The sequence below is a fragment of the Aricia agestis genome, chromosome 7 (assembly GCF_905147365.1).
Source record: "Aricia agestis chromosome 7, ilAriAges1.1, whole genome shotgun sequence".
Lineage (NCBI taxonomy): Eukaryota > Metazoa > Arthropoda > Insecta > Lepidoptera > Lycaenidae > Aricia > Aricia agestis.
Genome location: NC_056412.1, coordinates 14,708,736 through 14,729,132, shown reverse-complemented (window position 1 = coordinate 14,729,132; position 20,397 = coordinate 14,708,736). Strand labels below are relative to the sequence as shown.

Sequence of the window (20,397 nt, the reverse complement as noted above, 5' to 3'; positions counted from 1 at the left end):
CATTGACAAATTTGACAGATAAGTGAAACAAAAGATACGAAAAACCATTTACATAAAAGAGACAGTTCTATTTTTAAACGTCGAATCGTATCGCTGTCACTTTCTTCGCCTGAGCTATGACGAAAATTCGATTTTTTCCAGATTATTCGAAAAAATAATTGAAAATGTAAATAATCGAGGTAATTATTGTAGTCAAGACATGTGGTAAGAGATTCCATGTGTTTTGTTTACTTTCGAGTCATAATTGGTACACGTCATTTTCAATTTATTCAGGTAAGACAAGACGCGGCACTTTCGTGACTGCGCTCGATGCAGACTAAGCAACAGACGGCCCAATTGGACCGTATTTGAAGCTTCACAACGCGCGCAGTAGTAACATATCTGGTTTGAGTATTTCATCATTGGTTCCCTCCAAAACTCCATCGAAAGTTTCAGTAAAGCGTCTACCACTTTACTGAATCGACCGACTTGACTTCTTGACTGTATTGTCTTTATACTTAGACTTTGACTAGACTTTAGACCTGACTGACCTGACGATAATATAGAAAAAATTGTAAAGAATATTGTTTTCCCATGGTTTTCCCGCCATAATATTATACTCGACAATGACCATGGTTATAGCCGAAGTGCCATTATAAGAAAAAAAGGAACAAGTATGACAGATGACAAACGGCAAACAAATTGAACTTTGTTTTGGTGGTATTGGATTTTTGTACTTTTGTGTAAAATATCCGTAATCTTAAATTATAAGAGAAGAAAAACTTGTTTAACAGTAGCTACTTGAGTAGTAAGTTAAAAATGGGTGAAAACGAAAATCACAAGATTGCTGCGTGCACTTTTTTCGCGAAAAATCATCCGGGTGAAACCTGTGGAAGCAATGGGCTGCCTTTAACTCCCAGCTCCATAACTATTCTCGGTAGAGCACAACGCTTTCTAACTATAGAGCACACAAATTTGTGCACCTACTTGGACATTATACGAGGAAAACATGGTATGTTTACTTATGTACTAACTACTAAGACCTAAGTATCCACCTACCAAACAAATAATGGATTTAAAATATTCCAACGAATAATTCTTAATTTGATTTTATTTACTGTTTTAATGTTACGTTTGTTAATGTTTATGAAATCATATTATGATAAGTCATAAATCACTTATAGCACCTTGTGAATTTTTCAGAGAGAATTATAGTTGTGGCTGAAATAATAGGAAAATCATTATCAGAATATACATATAAATTTTCACATGAAGAAATCATTAATATTGGCCTGCAAGTAGCGACTGCAATGGCTTATCTGCATGATCTACAAATAACACACAGAACACTTTCCGATGATAACATCTTACTAGATGAGCATGGCAGAGTAAAACTATTCAATTATGGAATGTACTATATGACAAATTCTGGGAATGAAGTCCCTTTTCCTCTTGGGTAATGTCTTTATATTATTAAGTTTAAAAATATTACCATTCAATTTAACTAAATGAAAACAAGAATGTGAAATCAAACAATTTTATTTATAGTAAACTGCTCAACCAGAACTATTTTTTATATTACATTTAGATAAAATATGTAAAATTAATGAAGACATGAATACTTAATTGTAATTTTTGATATCTACATTCTTTTATTGTTTTAGCCTGCCAAAATACCTAAGTTCGGAGACAATATTAAACGGAGGTGGTCCTGCGGCTGATGTTTGGACATTTGGTATTATTATTCTAGAACTTTGCATTGGTAAGCTATGGAGTAATCTAAAACCAGGTCCTACACTGCGGAGAATACTCACCCTAGTTCATGCTGGAAACCCTGCTGAGAGGATAGCTCGGGAACATGATTGTTTAGAGGCCTATAAGGTCAGTAAGGCCGCATTTTGCAGTCGAGAACCAACTGCAATATGTGGTCGCCACATGCCAATCTGCACTTTTCAAACTAAATTCATATCAGCCATACATGGACCAATTGAACAGTTCTTGAGCGGTTGGTACAAATTTCAATGTGTCCGCTCTAGAGCAGTAGATTGGTCTATGGCTGGGCTAAGTGGTAGCACATTGAAGTATTATTATTGTTACATAATATCAAATACTTGAGTATTTGAAACACAAGATGGTACACCTTAATAAAAGTACCTACATCAGTGTCTACAGGCTTATAACAGATTTATTTTTATTTTTTTACATCACTTCTTATGTGTAAACATAATAATTCGACTATCCAATATTTTTACAATGTTACTCACGTAATCCATTGCTTATACATATTATAGGTACATATAGTTGATCAAATTTTTTTTCTGAAAATAAGGTTTTATTCATGTAGCATTACATTTTTCAGAATTTACCAGAGAATATTAAAAATTTAATAGAAAAATGTCTCAAAATTTATCCAAACGAGAGAGCAACATTCTCAGAGTTAGTGGAGGATTTAACTCAAATGAACAGTCAAGAGATGGTGGAAGTAAAAAGACCAAGAGGTCTCATGGGTTGCAAAATACAATATTTGTACCATCTGTGGCAGTTAGCTGGTGGTGATATTCAGGCGGAGTTAAAGAAGAATGGCTTGATCAAAAATAATCCACCGATACTTTCCATGCCAATGTAAGTTTTATTCTAGTTTGTTCTGCATTTGAATTTAGCTTTATATTTTTAGGAAAATTCCTATATAAACCTACCCCATTACTACTGAAAGTATTTACACAGGGGATAACAAGGTCTGTTTGTCTTGTCTAGCAAATTAAAAAAGTCACACGACAGGCGAAGATACCAGACAATAAATAGTTATTACTAAATAAAATGTTTACTAGTGAGGGGGTTAATTTATCTCAGGTAAAAAAATCTAAAAATCTGTTCTTCTGTCTGTCTGTCTGTCTATCTCCCGGCTGTAACTAAAGAACCTTTAAGTTAGACTTCTAAAATTTGTTACGGAATGTGTAAAGTGTATTTTTGTTGCCTCTATACTAAAAATACCACAAATACCAAAAAACACTACATATTTGGCCTTGCTCTATAATGATTTGTCACTCTACAAGTGCAAGTTCGACTCGCATTTTTTTAGTGTTACTATGTTCTGATAATGCAAAATAACATTTTTCAGTGCACTTTTACTAGACGGTTGCACAGTGGGTGGTAAGACTGGGGCGTTGTTTGACCGCCGTCTAGCCAAGTACAGTTGGAATCTACTTCAGAACCGACTAAGCCATATCCCACCACAAGAATTCTACCCTCTCATGCACGAGAAGAGAAAGCTACATGACGCTGTACATTTACCCAAGATTATTAGAGAACGAGACACAGAGTACCAGTTCCACAGACTGATATGGTTTCAAAGATTGCTACATGTAAGTTAAATTTAAAAGATGATTTTTATTTTCATAAAAAATAGTTTTTTTTTACTTTTCCTAAGTCTTTAATTTAATGGAATTAAAAAAAAATCTATACGCAAGTCAACAAACAGACGTTAATTCTGCATAAGGCCTTACACTACTTAGCTTTTTTACTTGCATACAATGGTAATGCAGTCTTGTTTCTGGTGATTAAGACTGCGATAGCAATATTATTGTAGGCGTAAGAAAAATAAACTTTAGGCTTTATGCAAAATTCCTCGCTTTTGGTACATTTTTTTTAATCTATTAAAGGAGTAAAATCAATAATATTACAGGGTTATCCATACATGGCTCAATACATAAGAGCAGAGGCAGAAGTAGACATACCTCCATTGCTCCGGGGTGATGTCTGGGCAGCCCTGCTCGGGGTCAAAGGTGACATCGAGGATCAATATGAGAGGATCGATAAGGAGACTCCTACTCCTACTGATAGACAGGTACTAAGAAATTATTTCATAGGTAGTTGGCAGATATTATGTACGTACATATTATGGTCTGGTTAATGCTAGTTTTGATCTGTCTGAAACCATAAAGTTAATATAACTAGCGGAATAGAGAAACAAAGGCCTGAGCAATAGAGATGTAACTATCAGCAACACTGCGTGGTAAAAAGAGACGTGTGATACATGACAGCAGCACTCTTTTTTTGACGTCCAGTCGGCACGTGCCGCCCGTTGAAAATTTGATCTCATAGAATTCATGTTCAATCATGCTTGTGTAAGTGTATACGTACACATATTTTTACACACTGATGAAACCAATTTCGGTTTCGTTTGACAGCTCGAGATTGTTGCTCTATTCCGCTAGGTATATTAACTTTATGTCTGAAACTCAAGATTATCTTGTTCAAAGTATATGATCCTTACCTACTAGATTTTGCCTTGATTTTGTTGCGTAAAATTTTGTTTATTGCGTAAACGCAATTTTCCAGGAGTCCAAAGTATTTGCGTACTAACATTGCATGAAAATCCTCTTGGCTGTAAAACCGTAAAAAAAGTTACAGCTACATACACACTTTCGCATTTAAAATAATATTATTGTAGATGCCTCAAGTCACATTTGTACACATAGATCTATGATATTCTATTATAAAAAAGGTAGATATCGCACTAGCGCGTACAGTCTGATACGGCGAAATGAAGGTAAGTCCCTTCTTTTGAATTAGTTGCATGTTGGCGGTGAGTGAGCGACGAGGTGTCACGTTAGAATATCATTGTGTCACGTTTTTGACTTAAAATGCCAAGCTGCGTTTTTAGGAAATGCAAAAATTATAGTTATAAGGTAAAAAAGGATGAAAAAGTTACGTATCACAAGTAAGTACATGAAAACATCTAGTAATTAATTTTTATTTGGAAATTTTCCAACATTATCGACAAATAATTTGATGCAAAAAATTTAACTAAAAAAGGATAGAAAATACGGACGACAACTGCAGCGTGATAAGGACAGATAATCGTGTGACATTTTAATCGCGCATGCGTGCCGATGTGCAACTCAAAAGTATAGCAATCCTTTTCTATATCATTCGTAACGTATTATCTGTCGCATTCATTGTTGTAATTTATAGATATACAAGAGGTAGGTATTTATATTTCGTACAGGAACAAATTCTGAGGACCGCTTTGTATGAGCATACGCCATCTTTAATAAAACATCATTGACATAGATGTAACAGACAGACACTTTTACACTTATAATCATTATGGATGCCAACTGGTATGTAATAAAATTATTAATATGTAGGTACAGTGGCGTAACAGGTGGCAGGGCTGGCAAAATGCCAGGGGCCCAGACCTAAAAGGGCCTCGGCCCAAGAGGCCGTGAGGTCAGAAATTTTTTATACATTTTTTTATTATTAACGAATAACGTGACGATTGTTACTGATAGGGCCCCATCAAATTTGCCACGGGCCCCGGTTTTTTTTTTATGAAATAAGGGGGCAAACGAGCAAACGGGTCACCTGATGAAAAGCAACTTCCGTCGCCCATGGACACTCGCAGCATAAGAAGAGCTGCAGGTGCGTTGCCGGCCTTTTAAGAGGGAATAGGATAATAGGGGAGGGTCGCTACCCTCCCCTAGCGAAAGGAAGGGTAGCGAAGGGAAGGGAATAAGGTAGGGGATTGGGCCTCCGGTAAACTCACTCACTCGGCGAAACACAGCGCAAGCGCTGTTTCACGCCGGTTTTCACGGATGTTATGGTTACGGCACTGCATATGTACAGATCGACGTGGACATTCCTCGCTGCCACCAGTACTGCTGGCTGCTGTCGGGTCGCGCGGGCCACGCGGCGCTGCGGCGGATTCTCAAGGCCTGGCTGCTGACCAACCCGCGCCTGGTCTACTGGCAGGGCCTGGACTCCCTCACCGCCCCCTTCCTCTACCTCAACTTCTGTAACGAAGGTAGGCTGTCTCTGTCGCTCGGGCTCAAGACTACGCGGCGATGCTTTGGATCGAGTGTTTTTTTTTATTGTATTCTATGATATTTTGAAGACGTGAGTGGAAGATAGTTAATACGTGGGAGAGCCATGCTTCGGCACGAATGGGCCGGCTCGACCGGAGAAATACCACGTTCTCACAGAAAACCATAACTAGAGACCGGACTATATGCAATGACCTACGTAGTTTGGTCGAGTTACAACTTACATCAAACAATTAACATTGAATTGTCATGATTCGACCAAAATTCGTTGGTCCGTCAATTGCGTAGGAATCAATGTCCTCGATGGTACAAACTTAGCCCCCATCCTAGGACGCCCTAGGACGCTGCCGCCCACGGCCTATACATAAATTCTTCCTTACAGCTCGCGCGTTCGCCTGCCTCTCAGCGTTCATACCGAAGTATCTGAACAACTTCTTCCTGAAGGACAACAGCGCGGTGATCAAGGAGTACCTGGCTAAGTTCTGGCAGACGACTGCCTACCACGAGCCCGTGCTGGCCACACATCTTCATGAGATCAGCTTCGTGCCTGAGCTGTTCGCTATACCATGGTTCCTCACTATGTTTAGCCGTGAGTATATCTACTTATTACTTCATCTATACCAAGGGTTCCCAAACTTATTTTGTCTACCGACTACCACCCACTTCGAAATAAAAAAATTTTTGGCGCCCTCTTTGTTTCACCTACTTTTAAATTAAAGCTTCTACAGTCTCCACAACGTCTCCGTTTTTTTTTCTGGGTCCCACATCCTCTTTAGGCCTTCAGCGCCCACAAGGGGGAGTTATCGCCCACTTTGGGAAAGGCTGATCTATACCAATTACTAATATTATAATTACTAATACTGTAAAGCTGAAGAGTGTTTGTTTGAACGCGATAATCTCAGGAACTAATGGTCCGATATAAAAAAGTATTTTAGTAGTAAATAGCCCATTTATCGAGGAAGGTAAGCCTATAGGCTATATTACATCACGCTACGACCAATGTGAGAAAAAAACAGAGGAAAATGTGAAAAACGGAGAAAATTATTTGACATTGCTTATCTTTCAAGCTACTGGAGTAATTTTTATGTCATTTGGCATAGATATAGACTAAAACACGTGGAAAGACATATAGGCTATTTTTTAAAGGGAAAATATACGGTTTCCGTGAAGTTATATAAAGCCGCGCGGAAAGTCTTGTCCATACATAAACTCTGGAATGAACTGTCACCAACAGTATTTCCCTCTTAAAAAGCCGGCAACGCACCTGCAGCTCTTATGTAGTGAGTGTCCATGGGCGACGATAGTTGCTTTCCATCAGGTGACCCGTCTGCTCGTTTGCCCCCTTATTTTATAAAAACAAAATCTATTCTCTTCAGATGTGTTTCCGCTTCACAAGATAGTGCACCTCTGGGACGCTCTACTGGTAGAGGGCGCTATGCTCGCCCCGTTCATCGGCGTAGGTCTACTGAGGCGTCTAAGGGACCAGCTACTGCCGTCCGGATTCAACGAGTGCATTCTACTGTTCTCCGATCTACCGGAGCTGGATATTGGAGAGTGTGTACAGGTATGAATAATATAAATACATGTGGCACTCGAGGACTGCCGCGGTAAAGCTATTGAATAGCATTATGTATTAATTACCCAAAAATAAACTAGCGTGATTTTTTTTTCGAATGGGTCTACGCTAGCGGCCCTGTGTGAGAGGGCTGTGTTAGCTTCGTCGGTAAGGAGACTGCCGTTTAGCAGCCTTGTGGTGAAAAACTAGCTTGAGAAGATCCTTACCACTTATAAAAATGAAATCATGTTACCACTATAGTTTGTGCGTTCTAAGATGATATGGGTGACAGTTTTCATGTTCCTTGCTACGGGTTTTTTTTATAAGAAAACAAAAAAAACAAAATGCAATAAATTATTTTCCATCTACAAAAACAAATGTTTCCTATAATTGTAAATGAATAAAAATGAAAAGAGGCTAAATGCTAACTTATTAATAAAAATTATAAATATTAACTGTGAAATAGGAGTATAAAATTATTGTTACGAAAACATTTGAAAAATGTCATATGCATGAAACGGAACTTATGTCAATAGAGATTGACTCGGTTGAATCAAAATCAAATCGATAAAAAATGGGGGCCATCTTAAATCGCCGGCACCACTGAAATGTCAGTGCGAAATCAATAATTTCGATTAAGTGATTCGATATTTTTATACTATCGATTAATTTTTGTTAGGTAACTTCCCTACTATTGTCAATTATAATGTGTCACGCATATCATCATAAAACGCACAACCTATAGCGCGATTTAGCTGACAAACACCGCCATCTATTATGAATTGTTGGAACTAACTCAACAAGCATTAATACCGAGACGAAGTCTGTTGAACTGAAACGACTTTAGATGAATTTTAGGTGTTTTTCGTTACAGAATTTCTTGATTTGGACGCCGTGCTTAAAGCCCGCGATAAAAGCAATAGCTTAATAAAATATATTTCTGTTCAAAACTAGCGGCCCGTCCCGGCTTCGCAAGGATGGACATAAGATTTTATTTATTTATCTAATTGATATGTTCTTTAATATTGTAGAACATACTTTTGTTCTTTCATCAATAGTTTCCGCAGCGCATGCGACGAAAAACGTTTTAGGGCACTTTACACCTTGGATTACGTTAGTTAAGTTTTAGTGAAGATCCCTAATCTTTACTAGCAATAAATATAGCCCATGTTACTCAGGGTATAAGCTATAGCTTTCTAAAGGTGAAAGAAAAAAATACGTACACAAAACTGCGATACGACAGCACCGCAAATATCGACGATAAAAATATTCCAAACTCATAGTAAAAAATGAAAAAAATTGCAGATGTTTTTAAAGCGATATAGCAATTATGTATGTAACGTGCTATAAGTAAGTCGATGACCGCAAGCAATTTCTATTTAACGCTGTGTTTTAAATAATTAATGTAAATAGAGTTTATTAATGGTACATACCGTACCGATTTACTGAACCGTTGTCGAAAAACATTATAGCTTTTCCTCTAAAGCGGTAGGAAGCACATGAAATTATAGTCATTGCTTCTTGTATCTCCCACTCGAATGTGTTGCTTTCGCCCACGATAGACAAATAATTTTATTTTCTCGTCGACCAAAGTCTCTGCTTTCCTTGGTCCAGTTGCAGTAGTGTAGACTGTAGAGCAGGGGTCACCAATTAGTTTCGCTCGGGGTCCATATTAAGAAATGAAATGACCTTCGCGGTCCACACTCCACACATTTAAAATAATTAAACAAAGGTAATTATTATGGAATTCACAGAAGTATTAGAAAAGTGTAAATTTTTATAGCTAATTATCTCTCTGATGTTTGGAGAGAAATTGGTGCAAGCTATTGATATTAAATCCTAGAGATGTTCATGAGTAAGTCTACACCGATTTTTAACGAATTTCATCTTCGAAAAAGCTCGGTCCGCACAAAAAGGGGTCGGCGGATGCGGACCGCGGTCCGCCATTTGGTGACCCCTGCTGTAGAGCATGGCGCTTAACTCATGCCATGAGTTAAGCGGAAGAAGCAATTGTGTGGATTCGATTCCCTCGTTGGAAACATGTTGTTTTCATGCTTGGCTAGGACTTAGGACAATTCAGGCTGATGACAAGTAAGATGATCTATGCGTGGGATGGGCATGTAAAAAGTCCCCCTAATCCCTCGCCAGTTTAGTTTCGGTCGTCCGTCCTACTTGGTTATGAGAGTAAAGGGAGAGCGAGTGCTCTTGTGTACTGCGCAAACTGTCCAAGTGACACTAAAATACCCCTGCGTTACTAGCCTGATTTCAATGAAACCGGCCACCGTCACCGAAACCGGCGTGGGAGGCATTATAATGTTAAAAAGTGTAACATGTAATATTTGGTCAAATAAAAGCTATTTATTTCTTCATATAACATGGTTACTTTCACAGGACTCCATCGAGATGTGCCGGAGCTCACCGCGCAGTATCTGCTACCGGAGATTCACCAATGAACCAGAGATAAAAGACCCTATGGTATGTACAATTTGCAGTTAAAAGGTATATTTTAAACCTTATGGAGAAATAAAGTTGAAATTATATGCTTCAGAAATAAAGAGTACTATTATTCGGACGGGCTATGTCAAGCCTATGTTGGCTTTCTAATTTCTACGCGACCGCGTCAACCAAAAAAAGTTCAAATATGCTTCTTTATGCTTCTTTATGCTAGGCCAGTGTTTTTCAACTTGTGGGTCGCGACCCCCTGGGGCAAAGCTTCTGTAAGGTGGTCGCCAGAGGTCGAGAAAACTATTTCAGTAAAAAAATTAAAAATAAGTATTTAAAAATATTATGTAGGCGAATTTCAACAAAAATAAGTATATATTTATAAACATTGACACATCTCTCACATGATAAAAAATGCGGGGGTCAAAAACACTGAACTAGCGACCCATGCGGCCACTGTTTAGTGGTGGCGTAGAGCAAAATGAAACGTATAATAGCCTAGGCCAGGGGTCACCAAATGGCGGACCGCGGTCCGCATCCGGACCGCCGACCCAATGTGTGCGGACCATGAAATTAACTTCGTTAAAAATTAATTTTGGTCTCGACATACTAATGAACATGTAGCAATTATTGTCACTTTTCTCATTGATACAAATAAATTTTGTAATTTCCGTTATTACATTTGTTTAATATTTTTTTAATGTGTGGACCGCGAAGGTCATTTTATTCCTTAAAACGGACCCCGAGCGAAACTAATGGGTGACCCCTGGCCTAGGACCTAGTAATCGCTAAAAATAAACGCTCCTAAGAACGGGGGCTGAAGTCTGTAAACGTGATGTTTACTTTGCAATTTATTCCGACAAAAATAGAGGATGTATAGAATATTTTCGGTAATAAAATTATTTCCGTCTGTGCTAGAGTAACGCTCTACGTGGGAAGACATTTTACTTTTAATGTCGTCTGGAGTGAAATTTGCATTCAGTTAAAATTAAATTTTACCTCGGACAAAATAAAAATAAAATTTTATTTATGTGTGAGTGAAAATACGCTACTGCAGTCTGCCAGTGGACCGCGTTCGCAAAATAAGTAGCGTAGTTTGATGCATATGTGCGTGTAAACAAACCGACCTTAGTAATTAAAGGAGAGCGGTAAACATAGACCGGGAGATGTTGACACAAAATTCTTGGTCAATTGTACCAGGCTGGCGGTTCTACAGGGGTCTAATTACGTAATGGCAAAAAGGAAAATGATGGTCATAGCGCTCGCACTGGCGGCCCAAACGCGTGGGCGTTAATCGAACGCTTCGGATAAATAACGAAAATCGAACGATTTGTCCCACAAAAATGCTTGTATTGCTCGCCAATGCGAGCGCTATGACCATCATTTTCCTTTTCTGTAGAACCGCCAGCCTGGTACAATTGACCAAGAATTTTGTGTCACCATCTCACGGTCAGCTGTTTGCTCGTGTTGACTGTTAACTATAATTTAAAAATATTATAATAATTATTAATACTAGATGACGCCTGCAAATCCATTACGCCAACATTTGTTTTTCGCGCTGCGCGCGGGAACAGTACATTTTTCAAAAGTATCATAATTAATACTTCGTTTCGCGGAACTCAAAATGTCTCCATACCAAATGTCAGCGAATTCGGTATAGCGGTTTGGGCGTGAAGAGGCAACAGATAGTCGATGACACATTTTCGCATTTATAATATTAGTAATGGATTGTTTAATATAACCAGACATTATTTCGTAGTCGTCGCTTGTTTTAGTCCCTGTGCTTAAAACGATAAGTACCTAGTTGTAACCTTAACATATTTGCGAAACAACTTTTTGTAAGTGTCATATTTTAACATTGAAAGTTTTTAATAATGGTAATTGACTAGTGTTTTACATAAGTAATAACTTCCTCACTAATTTCCCGGTTCGTTTAATGATACGGTGGTTTTATATTATACCGTAAAGACAGTTAAAAAGTTATTTATTCTTACTTATATTTAAGTACACATTATAGTCAGTTGATATATGTATTATAATTTAAATTTTACGAGAAACATAATTGTTCATTCGCTTGTATTTGAATAGGCTCTACTGCACCGATTGTGATTTGTGACATAGGCAAAAAGGCTACTTTTATCGCAGCATAATGTACGATTCTAACGGTTAGTTGATGGTATGTTTTTTGGAAAATAAAGGCCAAAAAATTATGAATAGAAGCTGACATCACATGGAGTTACTAATTGAATGCTGCTCATGCTGCGAAGCTTAGCTCGAGTCAATAACTCGTGCCTCGTGAGTTATAATTCAGAAACAGTAGGATTATGATTATGATCATAAGTTTAGATATTCAAATTGTGTATTTATTTATAACCGACTACTAATGGTGAAGTTAAAAATAATAATTTTGGCGATAAATGTATGTGCTCTTGTAACGGCCAAACTGCAGGTTTTAAATGAGGTGTGAAAAGATTAGTATTAGCCACGAGTGGTACTTATAGCCTATTATTAAATATTTTTTACATGCAGTCATTTTGGGTAACTTTGAAATTTGAATTGCGGTTTAATTTTGAACAATATAATAATGTATTGTTCAAAGTTAAACTGCAATTCAAAGTTACCCAAATTGAGCGTAGTAGGATTGTATTTTTTATATTTATCTATTATTATTTTTAAGAGAAAACTAAAAAAAAAACTATTGGCAGTCGCTCTCTATCTCTTCTTCGCAAAATGATAAGGACAACAAGAGGACCTTCCAATCTAGATCTTCCATCAGCATCTTTGATCGTTACTACAAAAATCTCGTTTACACCGGCGAAAAGTTACGAAGAGCTCCCTTGGTCTCCTGTCTCAGTATGATCGGGATGAGTCATTATTTACTGGTTCAGCAAGGTGAAGTAGGTGCATTATCTGTAGCGGAGGATCTGTGTAGTTCCTGGAGTCGGTTTAAGATCTGGAAAGTAATAAGATAAAGACCGTTTGAGCTTTGTACAAGTCGGACTCTTATAATTTTTATCATATTGCGTATTGTTAGTGAATAGTAAAACGTTGAGCTAAAATGTTACGAAGCTAGTATTTTTCCGGGATAAACTCGGGACAGGACTATACACTATCCCTATGTTCTTTCTGGACATTCGAAAGCATCATACCAAATTTTATCTATATCGGTTCAGTGACTTCAACTTTTATCCTTTTGCTTGGTACTACTAATATATGTATATTCTGTGCTTTTACTAAAAAAATATATTGACACGTTAAATATCTATACAAGCCCTGCTATCTCTGTTTGACATATTGCGAACGTCACAAGCCAGACAAAAACAGCGGATCTTTAATTAATACTTATAATATGTATACTCTGCGTAAATGTTTACTAGTGGCGGGAGAAGACGTAACAGACAAACATATTTTCTCATTTAGAATATTAATATACGTTTTATTTCAGGACATGGTGGAGATACCCCTAGAAACGTTGCTGTCGGAGTGCTGTCCCCGGATCAGTCTGTCGGATTTCTTCTCGCTGACGTGCCAGAACAAATGCTGTACTGTCGACATACGGTCCAACTTGCTGTGAGTTTACTGTTTTACTATCTGACAGCATCAAATAGATGGTACTCTCTACCTTCTACTATAAAGTCATGCTCATTTTCTAGTTCTTAGCTTCTTACCCTTCTAAAACAGTTTGTGCAGTCTTGACACAGGCTAAGACTCAGGGGTTCCCAAAGTGTGCGCCGTGGAAAGGCAAGAGGGGTGCCATCCTCCATTATTATCCGAAACCACAAAATATATTATAAAATAAAATTATAAAATTAATTATGCAAAGCAGGCAGATGATTAAATATTTGTTTATTATTATTTACCTGCCCAATAAATAGGTACCTAATTACAAATAATCATTAAAGGTGCAGTTTAATTCATCAAGCCCCATACGCTCACCGGTGAACGAGACACAATAGAATATCTACTGTGTCTCGTTTTCCCACGATCGACGGGTTAATGTTTATTAGTATCTTTTTCTAATAGCTAGGTAAACCGTAGGCGCCGCGACAAAATACTGTGACGTGTAACTGCGCCGCAGGCTGAAAAAGATTGGGAACCCCCTGCAAAGTCATTACTCTAAGCTTCTTACTAATATGTATAATGATATTTACGCAGCGTATTAACTATTCAAGTTTCGTTTCGTTACATATTATTTTATAATACTCTAATAATACCCCCACACCGGTTTCGGTGACGGTGGCCGGTTTCATTTGAACCAGGCCAGGACGTACGCAGGAGTAATTTTAAAGTGCCCAAGTGTGTGCGCAGTATACAAGAGCACTATCTATTCCTTTACTCTCATAACCCAACGTTTCCAACGCGGGAATCGAACCCACGACCTCCGAGTCAAGTGCCACGCTCTTAACCACTGGACCACGGAGGCGTATATTTATAATACTCTACGTATATTGAATACTGTCATTAGGAGTAACGTATACGTAAGTTCACCAGCTGTCAAACTCACTTGACTCTGTGACCGATTCTCGAGCGCCAAATATCATTTCGATCGCTAAGGGTCTGATCACACCTAACCGAGTAGATTAGCAAGACAGTGCTCTCGGACAAGCACTCGTTATGTTTATTATTGATGTGCTCGGCCGAGGGCACTATCTCGCCACTAATCGGTAGGTGTAATCAGGCCCTTAGGCGAGTGAGACGACCTGCGTTCGAAACGATATACGAGGCTTGTGAATCGGGCGCCTGATTTCAGATAGTCAAAATTTTGTATACTTGCCATTGCCAACATTATCACAATATCTTATCTTTTGATGGAACTGCGTGCTGAAGCGAACTCTATTTTTTTTTTAAATATTAACATTTCATTTAGATACGAGAAGAGCTGTATAGAAGGCAGTATAAACGTGCCCTACAGCGGTGTGCAACTCGGTCAAAGGGACCTCAAGACCCTCGGACCTAACGCCTATAAAACCCTCACCGCTGCGATGGATAGTAAAAAAGTTATAGTAGTTGCGTCAGCTGAAGATGAAACTGCACAGTTGGTGAGTAATATTAATTTAATGAAGAAAACCAACTTCAAACAGTATTTTTTTCTTGGTACCACCTGTGAAATGTCTTCTATCCAACAATAAAAGAATTATCTAAATCGGTGTGTAAACAACGAAGTTATCCGCGAACATACATAAACAGTATATTTGGTCGAATTGATAAACTTCCTGTTTGAAGTCAAACTTTCTCAAAACCTATTTAAAACAATATATATTTCTATAAGAACTTTAGATGTAGCTGTTTTATTATTAGAAACTTATTAATTATTGTTTTATGGTAATTAAAATAGTTGCATTTTTAAAACAGCTGTGAGTTTTCTCAGTAAATAAATAAATGAATGAAAAAGATGTGACACCATATAATAAGCGCCGTATTGGGTCATAGTTGTATTGGCTCACCAAAGTCACATAATATTATCTGAATCCGCATTTTCTTTTTCTTTACGTCTTAATATGGCGCTACGGCTTTATAAGAATTATAACCAAGGCCAATGTCAAGTAAATGGCGGGAAAACAATATTTATGTAACATTTTTTTTATTTTTATCATCGATTTTCTATTTCGTCAACTCATAAGTGTAGTCAAAATCTAAGTAATAGTCAGTACAGTCAAGGAGTCTAGTCGGTCGATTCAGTAAAGTGGTAGACGCTTTACTGATACTTTCGATAGAGTTTTGGAGGTAATACGAAATAGCACAGTTCTTGAAGTTGTACCACTTTCCTACACTTGTGCATGGAAACAACTATGTAAGTTATTAATCATTAAAGTATAAATACAATTGAGTATTTTGTGGACATTTCAGGTGCCTATCAGTATTGCCATCATGTATATCGAGCAAAAAATGGCAAAAATGTCACGTTTGTTGTATGGGGCTCCCATACAACAAACGTGGTTTTTTAAAATAAGTATTAATATTATTTTGTCTTTTAGTAAGTATTTGTTGTTATAGCAGCAACAGATACTTATATAAGTAAATAATCTGTGAAAATTTCAGAAGTCTAGGTATAGCGGTTCTTGAGATACAGCCTGGCGACAGACAGACAGACAAACAGACAGACAGACGGACAGACAACGAAGTCTTAGTAATAGGGTCCCGTTTTTACCCTTTGTGTACGGAACCCTAAAAACGTCACTCTTTCATGGCCCGGCAAAACTCCGAAACCGCGTCTAGTCTAAAACTGGTGATGCTTATGGTCATAACTCATAACAATGCTAATAAATACCAAAATATCACCTCATAGTGTCGTGACTCGTGATGAATCCCATATTATGTTTTTGTCGTTAGTTCGTTGAACCATTTCGTCCATTATTTACGTTATGCTTATGAGCCAGGATATTGACACTGCCGTCTTATTTTAGATGTGAATTCATAATAGGCTATTTGTTGTTTTTGATCAATCTTAATAGGCTATAATTCTGTTGTTTTTGGTCGTCTTAAAAGCCTATGAATGAATTTCTTACATAGTGTATACGTATCTCTTATGGCCTGAATTCACATTGATTAGTGATAAGTGCAGGTGATTGTTGCAGGGGATTTGTAATCAGAAGAAAGTAAGTGTGGACAGCGACTGTTAGTGCAAGTCCTTTATTTTTTCCTAATCACTTATCACCTGCCCTCGCTCTAATCAAAGTGCATGTGATTAGTGATTAGGAGAAATTAAAGCACTTTCCCCTAATTACTATAATTACCTGCAATAATCACCTGCACTTATCACTAATCAAAGTGAATACAGGCCATTATGTCGAGTTTACTGTTAAAGTTAAAACAAAAAAAGCTTCTTTTATATTTTTGATTCAGCAAATTCATGACGATAGAACTAAGTCAAGTCCACTCTTTCAAGGGACACATACACCTTATACGGGGTGCCGGGTGTAACAAAACTAAGTGATAATACTTTAGGTCATACAGTTCACTATGAAAGTTGCAGCCCTGAAAGAGTATTTTTTTACTTTTGTATGGGCAAAATTATGACTCTGCCCATACAAATCACAAAAAAATTTGCTTTTTCAGCGCTGCTACTTTCATTATTCATAGTGAACTCTATATGAGGGACACATACACACCCTAAAGTGTTATTACTTAGTTAATAGTTTTGTTACACCACAGACATAGATCAAGATTTATACGTGGGAGAGCCATGCTTCGGCACGAATGGGCCGGCTCGACCGGATAAATACCACGTTCTCACAGAAAACCGGCGTGAAACAGCGCTTGCGCTGTGTTTCGCCGAGTGAGTGAGTTTACCGGATGCCCAATCCCCTAACCCCTACCCTATTCCCTTCCCTCAACTATTCCCTTCCCTTCCCTACCCTCCCCTATTACCCTATTCCCTCTTAAGAGGCCGGCAACGCACTTGCTGCTCTTCTGATGCTGCGAGTGTCCATGGGCGACGGAAGTTACTTTCCATCAGGTGACCCGTTTGCTCGTTTGCCCCCTTATTTCATAAAAAAAAAAAGAAAAAAAAAGATAGATACCGCATGTCACTCCATTTGAATGAAAACGAGCGTGCCACTTTTTTATAGCTACTGTGACGTACTGATATAGGAAAAGTGCCCATTATCTAAGCCAACGTTTCTATTTGAATTTCTACAGCTCAATGCGGCACATTTAGGCATTTAGGCATTTTTTAAATTCCGATTGACGTCCGATTCCGATAGCAGACTAAAGAAGAGACTTTCGAAAGACGAGCATTGCTCGTCGTTTGGGAGCACAATATGGCACGTGATTCGCGAAGTACATACACATGCGGTATCTTTCATTATCTATGTCTGTGTGTTACACTTTAAATTCTTGCTCGAGAATGTGACAAGTAGCTAGAAGTAATTTTTTTGTCCGCAGTTCAGTGAATACCTGGTGCGGTGTGGGGTGAGCTTCGTGTGCGTTCTGCACGGGGGCGTCACCGCTCTGCACTCCCACATACCCTCCCTGTTCACAGTGCCACACAAAAGCGGTAAATAGTGTCACACAAATGTCACAAGGTGTCACACATAGGTGTCACAGAGGTGTCCTATGAGGCTGAGCTATGCTCAGGTAACAGTGTAAAATTTTTCGTTGAGTTACTGTATAATATTTATATTGTGATAGTACTGTGATGCCTCGGACAGGTTATTTTAAATGTCCGTATGGTTGCCCAATACCACAGAATAGATAATAGTCCAATACGGCATTCTCACAACATAGTCTGCTTAGTCCAGACTCCAGAAGAATGTTAAATTTAAGTATTCAAAATTTTAAATTGATCATAAAAATCTGTAATTTTATTTTATAAAGTATTTAGTCATTACATTCCTTAAATTATAATTTTCTCATATTTTTGCTTACTTACCTATTTTTTAATTTATTTTCAGAAATATGAGATTTATATGTTTTGATCTCACTATCGTGTAACAATATTAATTGTTAGGTAAACAAATCTTGTATTTAGTTTTTATTACTTAATCCGTATTAAGTATATATTGTATTCTCAAATTTTACATTAGAATTTTGTTTTTATCGCTATTATAATTTGTAAAAGTCATATCATATTATTTTACCTTTTTTGTTTGTATAATGTACCTAATCCAAAATTGGGTAGTGCAATGTATATTTTATGTTATTATTAATTTTAATTACTTATAAGAAACTTGAGTTTATGCAATAAAGTTTGATATAAGTAATAATATTATTTTCATTGTATCTGCTACCAAATTTGCCAACAAAACATGATAAATACTTTACTAATCTCATTTTGGCCATATTATACATTATGTTACTGTTAATATGCGTAAACCAGTTAGACTGCAGACTACCAAGGTATTCTGCAGATTATCTGAGTGAGTCAGTTAAAGTGCAAAAAGTTTGTGTGAATAATAGATGTTATTTGGTTAAAGATAATTAATTACTTAATATATTTTTTTGGACAAAGGAATAAATTATAAAAAAGTGAAATGTTTCTCCACTAATAAAATATAACAGATTGTATCAAATTGAAAAAAAAAAACAACAAGAACAACAACAGTCTTAGGTTGACCAGTTGAAGACAAAGTTTTAGGACTTTTACGAAGGAAGAGAATGCAAAATAATAATTAGGTAAAGTGCAAATATAAGCTTTTTCTATATAAAAATGTTACACTATAACGGATGGTATCAGGGAATCTGCAGATTACCTAGGTAATGTGCACGTTAACGTGTTCTGCATTCTAACGGTAACATATACAGTAGATGACACCCGCAATTACTATGATGCGCAGAAATTCGTTATCGCGCGGGTACCGTAGATTTTTACGGTATAAACAGTATCCTATAATATTATCCTTTATCAAAGTATCTCCTTACCCAAGGAAATCAAAATCCGTTTAGCGGCTTAAGGCGAGGATAAACCCCAATTTGTTATTCCGTGACTCCCGGTTTACCTAGTTCCAATATAATAACGAAGTGTTAAAAAATATGAGATATAAAGCACAATATTCAAAATACCTTAAACCATAAACATTTTAATAAAACGTAATACTTTGGCTGTAATTAATTTACAAACTTACCTCCGAAAAAACTCTATTTCATCGAAATATAAGTATTAACTAGGATAATTGTACATTTTATTTGAATAAATTGTTAGTAAATCTATATTAAAAATTCTTTAACCGAACAATTTTGTTTCTTAATATTTATTTCCAAAGATATTTAAAAAAAACATGAAAAATAGAGAAGATCCGCCCGAGAACCTGTAGTTTTATGCTAAGCTAAAATGATTCTTATTGCGATGCGTATACGCTTGGTCTTTGGTTGTGTGCAAGGTTATCGTTTTTGATTGAGATTAATCCCCGCCTTAAACGTTAAGACAGGGCCCGATCTAGCCATTTAGCCGCTCCGGGCACAGATCATTTTCGCCGCCTTTTAGAGAAATATTTATGTAAAATACTCAAATATTTCCACTACCCAACTTAAGATAGGTTAGCTGGTAAAATTCTCAAACTTAAGTGGTGGATGGCTAGGTTGGAAGATAGGAATAAGTCAATTTTGCCGCCCCTCATTTTTGCCGCTCTGGGCAAATGCCCGGCTCGCCCCCCCTTAGATCGGGCCCTGCGTTAAGAGGTAAGAGACAGGCAGACATCACGTTAGTATTGATGTATTTAACACTTACTTGAACAATAAGAAAACCTTTAAAAATAAAACATTTAAAAATAAAACAGATTTAAAACACAAACTCACTATAGGCACTTCTTATCTTAAGCTAGCTACTATAAAAATACCTCCCATCTATTCCAGAATAACTTGTCTACAGAAAACAAGAACGCTTCCCAAAACTAGCTAAACTCTCAACCGGTCATACCACATATTATAATACATAATATATTAAATTAGCTTACGAAATATATATTTCATTGGGAAAAGAAATTATTACTATCTAAACATTAACATGAATAAAATTTTTATTAAGTACTTACTGGATAATATGATAGATAAACCTAAGAGAGATATTTTCTTATTTTAGGGCCTGTTTCACCACTTCCTGATAAGGCTATCCACCAATTAACTTGACAGATCAAGTATGGAGAATCTGTCAAAAAAGTT

General features: G+C 37.1%; 1 protein-coding gene across 1 annotated transcript; it reads left to right on the top strand.

Annotated features, from left to right (window-relative positions):
- The first annotated feature begins 699 nt into the window (after nucleotides 1-699).
- LOC121728895 (TBC domain-containing protein kinase-like protein) lies at nucleotides 700-17,941 on the top strand. Its single transcript, XM_042117217.1, has 13 exons — nucleotides 700-991; nucleotides 1,183-1,435; nucleotides 1,644-1,860; nucleotides 2,339-2,601; nucleotides 3,098-3,341; nucleotides 3,662-3,823; nucleotides 5,608-5,785; nucleotides 6,187-6,393; nucleotides 7,181-7,368; nucleotides 9,751-9,834; nucleotides 13,247-13,371; nucleotides 14,669-14,840; nucleotides 17,686-17,941. Exons 1-13 carry the CDS (start codon nucleotides 799-801, stop codon nucleotides 17,803-17,805), a joined length of 2,406 nt encoding a protein of 801 aa, XP_041973151.1. The 5' UTR covers nucleotides 700-798; the 3' UTR covers nucleotides 17,806-17,941.
- Nucleotides 17,942-20,397: the final 2,456 nt, after the last annotated feature.

Excerpts from the sequence above, each read along its gene's own strand:
- LOC121728895 (XM_042117217.1), top strand. The coding sequence starts at position 799 with ATGGGTGAAAACGAAAATCACAAGATTGCTGCGTGCACTTTTTTCGCG. Across the intron at positions 3,824-5,607 it reads CTACTCCTACTGATAGACAG|ATCGACGTGGACATTCCTCG; the intron begins GTACTAAGAAAT and ends GCATATGTACAG. Across the intron at positions 5,786-6,186 it reads CCTCAACTTCTGTAACGAAG|CTCGCGCGTTCGCCTGCCTC; the intron begins GTAGGCTGTCTC and ends TCTTCCTTACAG.